At 41.7% G+C, this 13,920-nt stretch overlaps 1 protein-coding gene across 1 annotated transcript in view; it reads left to right on the forward strand.

The window, feature by feature from the left end:
* The window catches only part of LOC139263260 (neuronal PAS domain-containing protein 3), a 1,415,846-nt gene that overhangs the window by 546 nt on the left and 1,401,380 nt on the right, over nucleotides 1-13,920 (forward strand). The window contains exon 2 of the mRNA XM_070879060.1: nucleotides 4,044-4,082. Coding sequence (XP_070735161.1) covers nucleotides 4,044-4,082 — 39 coding nt within the window. The remainder of the gene's footprint in view (nucleotides 1-4,043; nucleotides 4,083-13,920) is intronic.

Genomic DNA, 13,920 nt, shown 5'->3' on the forward strand with positions numbered 1-13,920 from the left:
CCCAATCTCCCACTTTCTTAACCTTTTCTCCCTCCCGAATATTTGCAGGAATGTTTGCTATCACCTCTGCATAGGGTGAAAAAAATAATCGTGTTTTATCACGATCGCCTTTGATTAAATTGATAGTCGCCTATTACCATAATAAGCCATGCACGAAAGTTAATTTTGAAATATTTTATTACCAACATGTGGTAGAAGCGGGTTGTGCATTTGGCGGCTTGCATCAACAGCCGGAGGAAGCGCGGACACTTCTGCAAACATGGATTACGTGAGAAAAGACTCCTATTTACAGGGAGTGGAAAAATGAAAGCGTTTGTAAATATGTCCCAGTTCATCAATTGAGGATAAGCAAAGCAAACATTCAGGAAGATATACCAAACAAAATACTATGGAAGTCAAAATCTATTTCCTATAAATGTTTTAAATAATTTAAATAAGTTCAAGTCTATTTGGCAAAACTAGAAATCTGGGTCAAATTGATTATATATTTATGCAATATTCCATGTAACACTGACTTGTAGCATCATCAATTGGTTTCAAATCCAGTGATCTCCGTAATTTATTTGTAAACATTGCCCATTAAGTACAAAAGCGCAAGTTTTACATTCGTTCACTGTGCTATGATTTTATTTGGGGGGGGGGGGGGGTTGCTCGGAGAGAGTTATTAAATTGATTCAATTTCTTTTGAGGACCGAGCTAAATGTTTCTCTGTTTTAATAAACGATACACTATTACTATACCATTTAGTGCTATCGATGTATTAACAACAAAAGAAATTATGAAAATTCCACCAGCGACTGTATTAGAATCACAAGCTAGCCAGTGGGTAAACACGTAACATTTGGAAATGTTGAAATGAAATGTAAACAAACAATGTTGTGACTATTAGATATGCAGATAACCGCTTCAAATGCATATGTTGTATCCTGCGGACATAGTTAAATAATATTCGTGATTAAAAAGTTTTGCTTATAACATTTTAGGTATCCGCATGCTCTATATAGAAAAGGTTATATACTTTTAAAGTTTAAAATTAACCGAATAGTTTGTAGAACATTTGAAAGAGCATTTAGTTACTTATTTATACGCGTGACAGTGGAGATATTGCATCAGACAGTTAAAAAGCTACACAAACATTCAGGAGTTTGACAATAATTGGATTGTTTATTTTATGGAACAAAATAATGGAATTACAAGACAGATAAAACAGAAAATGTAGTAAAGTAACTTTATTTTGACACTAACAAACGTGTAACATTCTTATCTGTTTCTTATATAAATATAAATATGCCAACCTTAAAATTAGTACTTTATGGAAAGCAAGCCCATATCATAGCATCATGGGCTTCAAAAATAACCTAACTTCCATTTTGCTGATCTCAAAAAGAAGGAAAATTACAATATGTAACTGTTTTTAAAAAAAATATTAAAATATATGCAAAGTTTGGTGGATTTGTAGGCAAATCGGTTCGATGATATTTTGTCCATTCAGAAACGGTATGCATTTTCGAGAGAGAACTTTAGAAAATGCACTAAAATCCTCCCTCCTCTTCTTCCTCGTGTAGTTTTGCTCGGTGTGAATTTTAAACTCTTCTATTGAATGAAATCCAGTATTAGAGTATATATAAAACATGTGTGCAACACTGCTGCCAATGCATGTATTACTCTAAAATTACATTAATTAAATGTGTTTTAGTTGTGAAAATGCATTGCGCTGCAACAGATTCAAACTGATTTATGATGATCACTTATCCCACGATCGAAAAATACATAAAATATATATATATAACTTAACACTCATTTTTAAAATCAGGCCTTAAACCTTATTTTCCAAAGTCTGCACAGGATACCAACTATCCGATGAATAACTTGTTACTTCAATATCTGATTGTGAGGGATAGCGGTTTTCTGTAGCTTTTTAATAATGTGACAATCACAACATTTTAACACATCTGTTACGTTTTGAGAAACAGCACGCGATTAAAAAATCCTAATGAACCTAACACATTTTAAAGAAAAACATAACCATTCCTGGCTTTGCCCGAGTAACTGTAACGCTGTGCATTAATACTTGGATACATGGAAGATATACTGCAACTCCCCATAAAGATTTATAGCAGTTGGAGTGTCAGGGTGATGTCAAAGCAAGTTACCAAACACGACGCAGGATAAATATTTTGCAAAAACAGTAGTCATAGGTATCTCCAATTTAAACGATTGTTTTTGTTTGCTTTTCTAAATCACACGAGAACAGGAAATACAGGTTTAAGTAATGATAATAATTACATGCCAGGAACTAAGTTCCTTTGGAACCTAGCAATAATCGCTGGGACGCATGCCAAGAGGCTTAGGTGACATTTCAGGCTGAATAGGGCTTATATTATGAAAGATTACATAGATTTATTTTCTAAATAAGACGATTAGTGTTTTAAATGTCACGTATCTCTTTAATATTATACAGTCAAATCAAAGCCTTTAAAACCGTTTGATAAGATCCCATCAATATGGGGTGGTATTATATCAGATCTCAGCTATTCCCCATAAAGTGAATGAAACAGCAACTGAGTGGCGTAGTTGCACCAGTTACAGTAAAATGTGTCCCTGGGAAAGAGAGCGAGCGAAACAGCACGGAGATCCAGTAAGACTTTCTCTTGAAATGGGAATCGAGGCTCCCCGGGAAAGTGCAGTGGTGTGATGGTGCCGATCGCTGTTTGTGGGTTCGCACTTGCAGCTTTAATGCCATGCAATGTTTCGCGGATTATTTGAGGTGCAGCCAAGGCTCTCTTTACTTTTCTTGGCATGCTGGTTGGCCCTGACTCGTGCTCTGGACACAGCGCTTCTCACTTCTCTCCGATGGCTGGTAATTCCGGAGCCAGACAGTTGGATTGGACTTAACCGTAACTCCGCAATGGCTTTCCTCAAATAGTATTCGAGTCTTTCCCACTGCACCACCGGGCTGCAGCTAGAAAAAGCAAAACAAAAATCAAACAACAAAATAAACCCAGCAAAGTAACGGCTGACGAGAAAAATGGCGCCCACCAAGCAAGGCTTCCAGCACGACCCTTCAAGACGTGAACGGTAACGACAGTTGTTTTTGTGGTGTGAATCTGGATATTTTTTGTTGCCATGATACTTTGTTGGGAGTTTGGCTTTGACCTGCCAGCTACCGAATGCCACCGCGAGCCCCCCCCCTCCCCCCCGCCGTATCTAAGAGCCGGGGTAAGTGACCGGGCTTGAAAGCCGCTCCCCCGGGCCAGGACCAGTCTTTGCAAAGAGACACATTCTCATTCACCGCTTTACCTGCTCCACTTTAATCTGTGTACGAAAGAAAGCAAGCGCACTCTTTGATTTCCTAAGCTCTCCTTCTCATTACATTGCAGAGACAGGGCCTATGACACTATATAGAGAGAGGCCACCATTGCTCTACGGCTCAGTGCTCAGTAGGCCAAATTGGAAAGAAGCTTTCTTTGACAGGAGCTTGCTATTGTAATACGGCTGTCTGAGGTTAGGGTTAATATTACATTTGCATAAACCAACAGGAAATAGTTTTGAACCGCAAAATTAACATGCTAACAAAATATGAACTAAACAGGCATGTCTAAAATGAAAACATAAATGATAAACGTACGGGAATCTAAAAAGATAGATATTAACTTCCAAGAATTTAAATATTATTAAACTTTTAAAAATGATGTTCCCAAATTTTTATTTGGGAGTTGGAGGTCCAGGAACAATTTTAACAACATTCAAGTTCATATTTTCAAATGTAGAAATAAGATTTAACAAATGGGCTGTGACAAATCAAAACAACACAATTTTAATTTAAGATGGATAGAATCATATACTTCAACTTTATTCTGAAACTGAGGTACATTCATATAGCTGAAGAGAAGGAATTTAGCTATTTCATAGTTTTCAAGAGGAAGGCAGTGTAAGTGGTTTATTCATTTATTTATTCATTCAAATAATGTCATACAATGTACTAGCAGTAGCCCTTCTGAAGAACTCAAAGTTTTTCTGTTAATTTTTTCTGCTTTATTCAGAGGACCTTCATTCTGCTACCAAGCTTCAGTCATGCCAAGGTATGAAATGTATGGTTATTGGAGGATTTGTTTAAGACGAAAAAAATCAGCATCACAGAAATGCAACATGCCATATATTTGATAAATTAGGTCCCCATTTTGGACTGACAATACTGTGATTTCAGATAATTCTAGCTTGAAATAGGGATGGCATAATTATCAGAAAAGTCAAACGCCTTTCCATGCAATCAGTTTAAATTGTAGTTTATTGTGGTTCAAACTCAGTAGGATCACTATGGAGTGAGAAAAGATGGTAAAACCATCAGAAAGCTTTTGTTTATGCCAAGAAGGTTAAAAAGTGAGAAACACATGAAAAAAAGTGGTAAAATATTGTTAATATATTGCCAATTAAAATGCACTACCAAATTTTATTGTGATACTCGATATATAAATTTCAATACATTGTATGTGTTATTTAATGCTTTATTGAGACTTTGATAAAGCCTCAGGTTGACAGTAAAGCTGAGGTTTCCTATTCCGAGTGTGCCTTTTTTCCCTGCTGAAGTAGTATTATAGTAAGTGCATTCATAGTAAGACAGCCTTAGTAATCTTCCAGACTGGAGCACAGGAGTATATTTTCATGCCATTCTGGGAATTTATCAGAGATTGGAATCTTCAAGATGGAATTAATTTAGAGGAGAAACTTCATAGCTTGTGCATAAGTGCTTTCTTTATCACCTGTCTCCATTTGGTATTCTGAGAGGGTAAATCAAAGAGTGTGATTTGTTATTCTGCTCGACTTGAGAGTGGAACTAAATAACACTTGGTCTGAAATTTTGATAGAAGTTGTAGGAAGATATATTTAATTTGATGCTTCTTAATAGATTCTTCTTTCTTTGCACTGATGCTGTCATTTTAAAAGCTGGTGTGAATGATTCTGCTCATCAGGCTGAGGAGATGTAATTATTTGAAATGAAATGGGCTGAACTGGGATCACAGAGCTGTTGGTAGCCATATAGTTTAATATTTGAATTGTGGTCTCGTATCCATAGGAGCTAAAGGAGTAAGTGCATTTGTGTTCTTTATTTCCTTTGCATAGAGCATCTAAAATAAATTACTGTATGTGACTTATTTTGGGAAATTTAGCTTCATTTTTAATTCTTGAATTCAACATGTTTGGTGAGGAAGTGCATAGTAACTGCGATGAAGTTTTCGGTGATCTTATCAAAGGTGATTATTGTGCTGTTTATTTTCTATCAGTGAGTGTTCTTTCATGCGAAATTGCTTTTTGAATTTAAAAAAACCTAAAATGGAAAGTACAATACATGATGGATATTTTGGTTTTACTCCTTGAATACAGAATGCTCCTTACAGTTTAATGTGTGCTAGTTGACAACCATTTAATATTTTTCTGACATATTCTCTTGCAGAACAGAACCCTGGAAAAACTTAAAAACCTGGGTCATTCTTTTTGTACACTTTTGTATATACTTTTGGATAACAGAAATATGAAACTTGTAACTGCAACTTTTATTTTGGTGCAACAATACTTCAGTCATTGAAGGATTAGTGAAGTCATAGATGGAAATATGAAACAAGGAGGGTTTAACATTGTATATTTTTAAAGCAATGTATGGATAACAAAGGTGCGTTAAAATAACATACAAACACAGAGAAATTAAATATTGGCTCCTGTAAAGAATGGTTAGTGCAACATTGTTTTTTAAAAAATAATCTTGTGCCATTTTTCTTGCATTTTATAATGCTACTTTTAAAAGAATCACCATTTAAAGGAGGTGCTGTATGATACTTTGATTTAAAGGACAACGATGCCTGAATCGAAATTAAATTTTAAATTTGTTTCAAATGATCATAAAACTTTGGTAGAAAACAGTATCTTTTGGTGTAGTTGATATTGTTATTTTTTTAACAACAGTTAATTTCGCAAGAGAAAAAAATAAGTTTTTTCTTTAAATTTGAAAAAACACATACCAAATAAACAGATTCAAACAGTAAATTTGTAGCAAAGTTGGGGAGGTACCGAGCAGAGGCCAGGGACTTTCCTTTGTAGGGAAAATTTTCAGGAATTTTTATTCTTGACGACTCGAGTACCCTGTATCTCTTGTACGCTTGAGAGGTGCATCGAGCAGTACTGGAAGGGGCTGTGAGAAACAGGAAATAAATAAAATTGACAAGGTGGGAAAAGAACAAAAATAATATATCATGGAACTGATTGCAGATACTCGAGTTATTCAGCATTGGATAATAAAACATGGCTCAAATGTTCCAACACTACAGATTGTTTAGTTGGTAATTTAAGTGATTCCAGTGAAGACCTGTTGCCTATACTCACTTAATTGCTTTACACCATGTTTACCATTGTAACCCAAAGCCAGAACTAGATCATGTTGTCACCAAGTGTAGCAGATTTTTAAAAAAATCATAGAGGTCTGCTGAAAGCATGCTTGTGTTTTACTTTGTTTCATCATGCTCTCTGAAAGCATTGTGAGTAAATAATGTAAATGCTTGAGCAATATACAACGGGTCAAAAAACAACAAATTTGAGTTTTTCATTTGGTGATTATTCAGTGAAACGTACACTGACAGCATCCATATGCTGCTTTGTTGTAAAGTGCCACTTAAAAGGCAGTTTTATATTACTTTTTTGTTTTTACACCCTGGGGAGACTAACCTTGTGCTGCGACACTGTTCCCCTTGTACATACTATTGCTGTGTTCCAGTCTTCATGTAGTCCTATGGGAGACTGGTTCAGAGAACTTCCATGTTTACAGGAACAGAATACTTTAATTCAATGGTACTTTCATAGACCCACTTTTTCTGAGGCTTATAATATTCGCATCAGAAACTTTGAGCCGTGCACATTTGGGAGTTAAGTTGACCATGGTAAAGCTGTGTCTGCCTTCCGATTGTGTAAAAGAGCCTATAGTTCTTGTTTGACCAGCAGGAGCACCTTCTATAATAAATAATACTTGCATTTATATAGTATTTTTTTTACATTAAAATGTCTCGAAGCAATTTATTGGCAATGAATAACTTTAGAAGTTCAGTGACTCATTATGCAAGCAAATATCATAATCATTCTAATAGAAAGGCTAGCTGTGGTTTATGTTGACCTGACGTTTATTTTTGACATGTTGAATTTAGGGAAGGAACTGGAGTAATTGTCAGAAACACTAATGCCTCCCCATATGTATTTGTATAGATTAGGCCAGCAAAATACGGACAAGTTTAAAATGCATGACGTTATTAGTGTGTAATTCGTCCAACAGTTTGTGGCAAGAAAGATACCCCATGAGTTGCGAATCACCACAAATTGCTGGACAATTTGTTCTGCACTGCCATTAGCCTTGCAAAAATGGCAGCTCCCTGTGAGCTTCAAGAAATTGCTGCATTTGTGCATTAATTAACAATTAAACTCGTCGCAGAAGATTATGGCTAGTACTTATTGAGGTAACGACTCTTTTTTAATGACTAGATTTATTTTCCTGTAGTGCCACTCAATCTCTCTGGCCCTTAAAGGAAACAATTGAAACTGGAGTCTCAATCCTGCAGGTAGTAAATTGTTAGAGATTTTTTAAATTTGAAATGTTTGTTTTTTTCTTTCTTTTCCTTTCTGTCTTTTTTTAATCTCTTGATCCAGTCTCTCTTTCCCTCTCATTATTTCTCTTTCTGTACCTGATTTGACTCTAATCCACCCTATTTCCATCTGTCATTCTGTTTCTTTCTTAATTCTTAAATCTCATTGGTTAAGGAGATAGACTGTTAGTCGCGTTGTTCACCAAGGCTCCAGATACCCCACCGACCTCGCTGCACCGTTATCAGCTCGCATTTGCAGTACAAATTTTTTTCGAGTTGAAGGGTGAGGGGAAAAAGTGTAACTAACGGGGCCAGCCACGAGATGCCCTGATCCACCAAATTCTGGGACTATGGGCCCAAGTTTCCACACGATAAAAAACGGACGCCCCTCCGAGCTGGGCGCCCATTTTTCGTGCCTAAAACGGCGCCTAAAAAAAAAATTGCGATTCTGGAGCGTTCTGCAGCTCCTTGTCTGCCTGGCGCGGCGCCCAGGGGGGTGGAGCCTACACTCGCGGCGATTTTGTAAGTGGGAGGGGGCGGGTACTATTTAAATTAGTTTTTTTCCTGCCGGCAACGCTGCGCGTGCGCGTTGGAGCGTTCGCGCATGCTCAGTGTGAAAAAAACATTGGCACTCGGCCATTTTTATAGTTCTTTGTAGCTGTTTAATTTTTGAACATTTTTCAAATAAAAGCACATTGCCATCAGCACTTGCAGCCTTCTCACTGTCCCGCCCCCCCCCCCGGCGGGAAGAACGGGCGCCTCCTCTCCCCCCCCCCCCCGCGGGAAAGAACAGGCTCGAGGAGCCAAATGGCCTACTCCTGCTCCTATTTCTTATGTTCTTATCGCATTGCTATTTGTGGGAGTTTGCGGTGCGCAGATTGGCTGCCACCTTTCCCACATTACAACAGTGACTACATTCCAAAGGCTGGAGTGTGCTTTGAGACGTCCGGTGGTCGTGAAAGGCACTATATAAATGCAAGTCTTTTAAACGCAAAATCCTGGTGCCTCTTCATGCTATACTGCCCATTCCAAGAGCCAGTCAACTACTCACGGTCTCCCCTTCTGCTGCCATTGTCATGATTTGGACTCTTGCTTGATCTGACATCCTGCAGGTGTCTCTCCTGCCTTCACCATTATCGGCCCTCTCCCTCAACTGGATCTTCAAAAAAGCAAATTTCCTGGCATTGAGCTGGAAGCTGGCTGTTTCCTGAGTAAATCCACTCCTATTAACAAATATAGCAGAAATGTTTTCAGCCGCTAACAACCAGTTCTCGGTTCAGGTGCTTGGAATCCGGCTTTACAAATAATGTAAAGCTCCTGTAGGATGAATTGTATGAAGACTGACCGTCTCCATTCTCCTGCAACACCTTACCCCTCCTCAAAATACTGCTACATCCCAGATGTCAGCACTACTATCCCTCCAATAATGCCAGAATCACATGTTCGATGTTCCTAGAGCCCAAGACCACTCCTCATTATCCCAAATGCTATCCCACCTCCCACCCAATTAGTACTCCTGTACCCTGGGATCTCTGACTCAGCTCCTAGGTCTTACTATTCCATGTGGAAGGTTTCTCTTCCTCAATGCCCCTGGATACCAGCAGTCCTTACTTTGCTTCCAATTTCCACTTATCCCTTCTATTTCCCTCGGACTTCTGAAGACGCCACTCCTAATGATGCTCTTCCAATACCCCCATAACCCACCATTGCTTACAGACCACATGACCATCCCTTCCAGTGCTCTCTGATTCCGTAACCTTCCATCCAGTGCTCCTGGATCCTCTGTTACCTCGTAGTTTTCCCAAATTCCAGGATCTCCCTCCTGCTGTGTCTATTCCACAGGGCCACCCTCTGTGTCACCAGACCCTAGGCCATCCCTCACAAAGATATCATACTCCATTGTAGTACAGCTTCCAAACCATTGACCACCTCTGCGACCCCCCCCCATTCAAATCCCCCTCTACTGTCACAGCGCAGGAATCCCCCACTGTGCCAAACCCACATTCCGCTCTGATATATCAAATCCAATGTTAACCTACACTGTACTGTCATACAGAAGAACCCACCCCCCACCCGTCCCCAATCCAGCACCCCATCATTGCTGCTAATCCTCACAACCCTTCCCTTTGCTATCCATTGCTGACAAACCATGTACACTTCCCTCCAATCTGATATGTGGTGTTTGACATCTTCATATTTAGCCTGGGCTTTTAAAAAAAAAATAAGAATTACATACATGGGTAAATAAAGATATAATAATAATCAAGGCTACTTATTGGTTTTCATGGAAAAAGGCAAAGTCAGAATTTATCCCGAAAACACTGCAAAAAAGCCCTATATCCCAGAATACCATGTAATAGGAGTGCAATTTGACTTCAATCACCGTAAATTAATGGCCCTGATAATTTTACATTGCATGCCATCACTGCTCTGTTGTTATAAAAGCATGTAACCTCCAACTCACCATGACCAATGTCATGGAAATCTGATAATATAAATGTTGTAGCTAGTTTGGATAATATTGCACAAAATAATGCAATAATCTAGAATCTTACAGCACAGAAGGGGGCATTCAACCAGTCATGCCTATGCCGGCTCTTTGAAAGAGCTACCAAATTTAGTCCCGCAGCCCAGCCTTTTCCCTTTAACCATGCAAATGAGTTCTCTTCAAATACATGTCCAAATGCCTTCTGAAAGTTCCTATGGAATCTATTTCCACCAGCCTTTCAGGTAGTGTAATCCAAATAATAACAACCCTCTATGTTAACTCTCGAAGTGATAGCTGTGCCTCAGTGGGCAGCACTCTCACACCTGAGTCAGAAGGTTGTGGGTTCAAGTCCCACTCCAGGAACATGTAGCACAAAAAAAATCTAAGCTGACACTCCTGTGCAGTGCTGAGCCCGCTGCACTGTCAGAGGTGCCGTCTTTTGGATGAGACGTTAAACCGAGGCCCCGTCTGCGCGCTCAAGTTGGCGTAAAAGATCTCATGGCACTATTTCGAAGAGCAAGGGAGTTATCCCCAGAAGCATATAAATTGGCCAGAAAAAGCAGCAAACCTGAGGACTGGGAGAAATTTAGATTTCAGCAGAGGAGGACAAAGGGTTTAATTAGGAGGGGGGAAATAAAGTATGAGAGGAAGCTTGCAGGGAACATAAAAACTGACTGCAAAAGCTTCTATAGATATGTGAAGAGAAAAAGATTAGTGAAAACAAATGTAGGTCCCTTGCAGTCAGAATCAGGTGAATTTATAACGGGAAACAAAGAAATGGCAGACCAATTGAACAAATACTTTGGTTCTGTCTTCACTAAGGAAGACACAAATAATCTTCCGGAAATAATAGGGGACTGAGGATCTAGTGAGAAGGAGGAACTGAAGGAAATCCTTATTAGTCAGTAAATTATGTGAGGGAAATTGATGGGATTGAAGGCTGATCCATCTCCAGGGCCTGATAGTCTGCATCCCAGAGTACTTAAGGAAGTGGCCCTAGAAATAGTGGATGCATTGGTGGTCATTTCCAACATTCTATAGACTCTGGATCAGTTCCTATGGACTGGAGGGTAGCTAATGTAACACCACTTTTTAAAAAAGGAGGGATAGAGAAAACACGGAATTATAGACCGGTTAGGTTGACCGGTAATGGGGAAAATGTTGGAATCAATTATTAAAGATGTAATAGCAGCGCATATGGAAAGCAGTGACAGGATCTGTCCAATTCAGCATGGATTTATGAAAGGGAAATGATGCTTGGCAAATCTTCTAGAATATTTTGAGGGTGTAACTAGTGGAGTGGAGAAGGGAGAACCAGTGGATGTGGTGTATTTGGACTTTCTAAAGGCTCTTGACAAGGTCCCACACAAGAGATTAGTGTGTAGAATTAAAGCACTTGGTATTGGGGGTAATGTATTGACGTGGATAGAGAACTGGTAGGCAGACAGGAAGCAAAGAGTAGGAATAAACGATCTATTTCAGAATGGTAGGCAGTGACTAGTGGGGTGCCGCAAGGTTCAGTGCTGGAACCCCAGCTATTTAGAATATACATTAATGATTTAGACAAAGGAATTGAATTTAATATCTCCAAGTTTGCAGATGACACTAAGCTGGGTGGCAGTGTGAGCTGTGAGGGGGATGCTAAGAGGCTGCAGGGTGACTTGGACAGGTTAGGTGAGTGGGCAAATGCATGGCAGATGCAGTATAATGTAGATAAATGTGAGGTTATCCACTTTGGTGACAAAAACAGGAAGGCAGAAAATTATCTGAATGGTGACAGATTAGGAAAAGTGGAGGTGCAATGAGACCTGGGTGTCATGAGACCTGGGTACATCAGTCATTGAAAGTTGGCATGCAGGTACAGCAGGAGGTGAAGAAGGCAAATGGCATGTATAGGAGCAGGGAGGTCTTACTGCAGTTGCACAGGGTCTTGGGACCTTGAATATTGTGTACAGTTTTGGTCTCCTAATCTGAGGAAGGACATTCTAGCTATTGAGGGAATGCAACAAAGGTTCACCAGACTGATTCCCAGGATGGTAGGACTGACATATGAAGAAAGACGGGATCGACTAGGCTTATATTCACTGGAATTTAGAAGAATGAGAGGGGATCTCATAGAAACATATAAAATTCTGTTGGGATTGGACAGGTTAGATGCAGGAAGAATGTTCCTGATGTTGGGAAGTCCAGAACCAGGGGTCACAGGCTAAGGATAAGGGGTAAGCCATTTAGGACCAAGATGAGGAGAAACTTCTTCACTCAGAATTGTGAACCTGTGGAATTCTCTACCACAGAAAGTTGTTGAGGCCAGTTCGTTAGATATATTCAAAAGGGAGTTAGATGTGGCCCTTACGGTTAAAGGGATCAAGGGGTATGGAGAGAAAGCAGGAATGGGGTACTGAAGTTGCATGATCAGCTATGATCATATTGAATGGTGGTGCAGGCTCGAAGGGCCAAAAGGCTTACTCCTGCCCCTATTTTCTATGGGCTCAATTTCGGACCCCCGCTAGAACAGCGCACATCGGAGAGGCTCGCCTAATTTGTGGAACGCAAATTGCACCGAATACTTACCTTGCGATTCTCCGATATCTGTAGGCTTGTTTCCAGCTCGGCGCGGCGCAGCAGGAGCTGCTGGGGGTAGAGCTACAACCCTGTGCCAAAACCGTGCCGGAAGCTGCGCGCGTGCGCAGTGGAGGCTGCGGGCGTGCGCAGTAGCTCTTGGCCCTCCCAGCGCGTCCTGTCTCCGGGCGACGACCCTATCCCTGGCCGATGGGATGTCACCCCTATTCTGGGCCGAGTGGCCTTTATCTCGTCGGTGGCAGGTCCCGCCCGCCCGGCATCTCGCTGGGGGTGGGCCCCGCTCGAAGTCCTTGGCGGCGGCCCGGCATCTCCTGGGTGCGGGCCCCATCCGAAGTGGGGTCGTGTGCGGCGGCAGGGCCTGCCCATCTGGCATCTCGCTGGGGGTGGGCCTCGCTCGAAGTCCTTGGCGGCGGCCCGGCATCTCCTGGGTGCGGGCCCCATCCGAAGTGGGGTCGTGTGCGGCGGCGGGGCCTGCCCAAATGGCATCTCGCTGGGGGCGGGCCCCGCCCGAAGTCCTCGGCAGCAGTCTGGCTTCTCGGTGCGGTCGTCAGCGGCGGGGCCCGCCTGGCATCTCGCTGGGAGTGGGCCCCGGCCGAAGTCCTCGGCGGTGGCCCGGCATCTCCTGGGTGCGTGCCACGCCCGAAGTGGCGTCGTCGGTGGCAGCGGGGCCTGCCTACCCGGCATCTTGCCAGGGGCGGGCCCCGCCCGAAGTCCTCCGCGGCGCCCCAGCTTCTTCTCGGTGCGGTCGTTGTCGTTGGCGGCAGGGCCCGCCCGCCCAGCATCTTGCTGGGTGCGGGCCCCGCCCGATGTGCCTGCGGCATCGTCGGCGGGGCCCGCCCGAAGTCCTTAGCGGTGGCGATCATTGCTATGTGCGGGCCCGCCCGAAGTGGCAGCGGCAGGGTTCGCCCGAAGTCCTGGGCGGCGGCGGGGCCTGCCTGACCGGTATCTCCTGGGGAGGGCCCCGTCCCAGCACGCTGTTGTCCGGCTCCCGGTGCTGCAGTAGGTGAGTAGAAACTTAATTTTTTATTTATTGGTTGATTTATTGATTTATTTTCATTTATTATTGATGGTTCTTTATTTGTAAAATTAAAGTGTTTAATGCTTGTAAACTTCCCTCCCCCCATCTGTCATTCCCTGTGCCTAATTTATAAAGTGTCGGCAAGGTTTTTCTGAGTGTACAAAAATCTACACTGACTGCATTCTAAGTTAGTTTGGAGTAAGTTTTCACTGCCT

The sequence above is a fragment of the Pristiophorus japonicus genome, chromosome 4 (genome assembly GCF_044704955.1).
Source record: "Pristiophorus japonicus isolate sPriJap1 chromosome 4, sPriJap1.hap1, whole genome shotgun sequence".
In the NCBI taxonomy this organism is placed as follows: Eukaryota; Metazoa; Chordata; class Chondrichthyes; family Pristiophoridae; genus Pristiophorus; species Pristiophorus japonicus.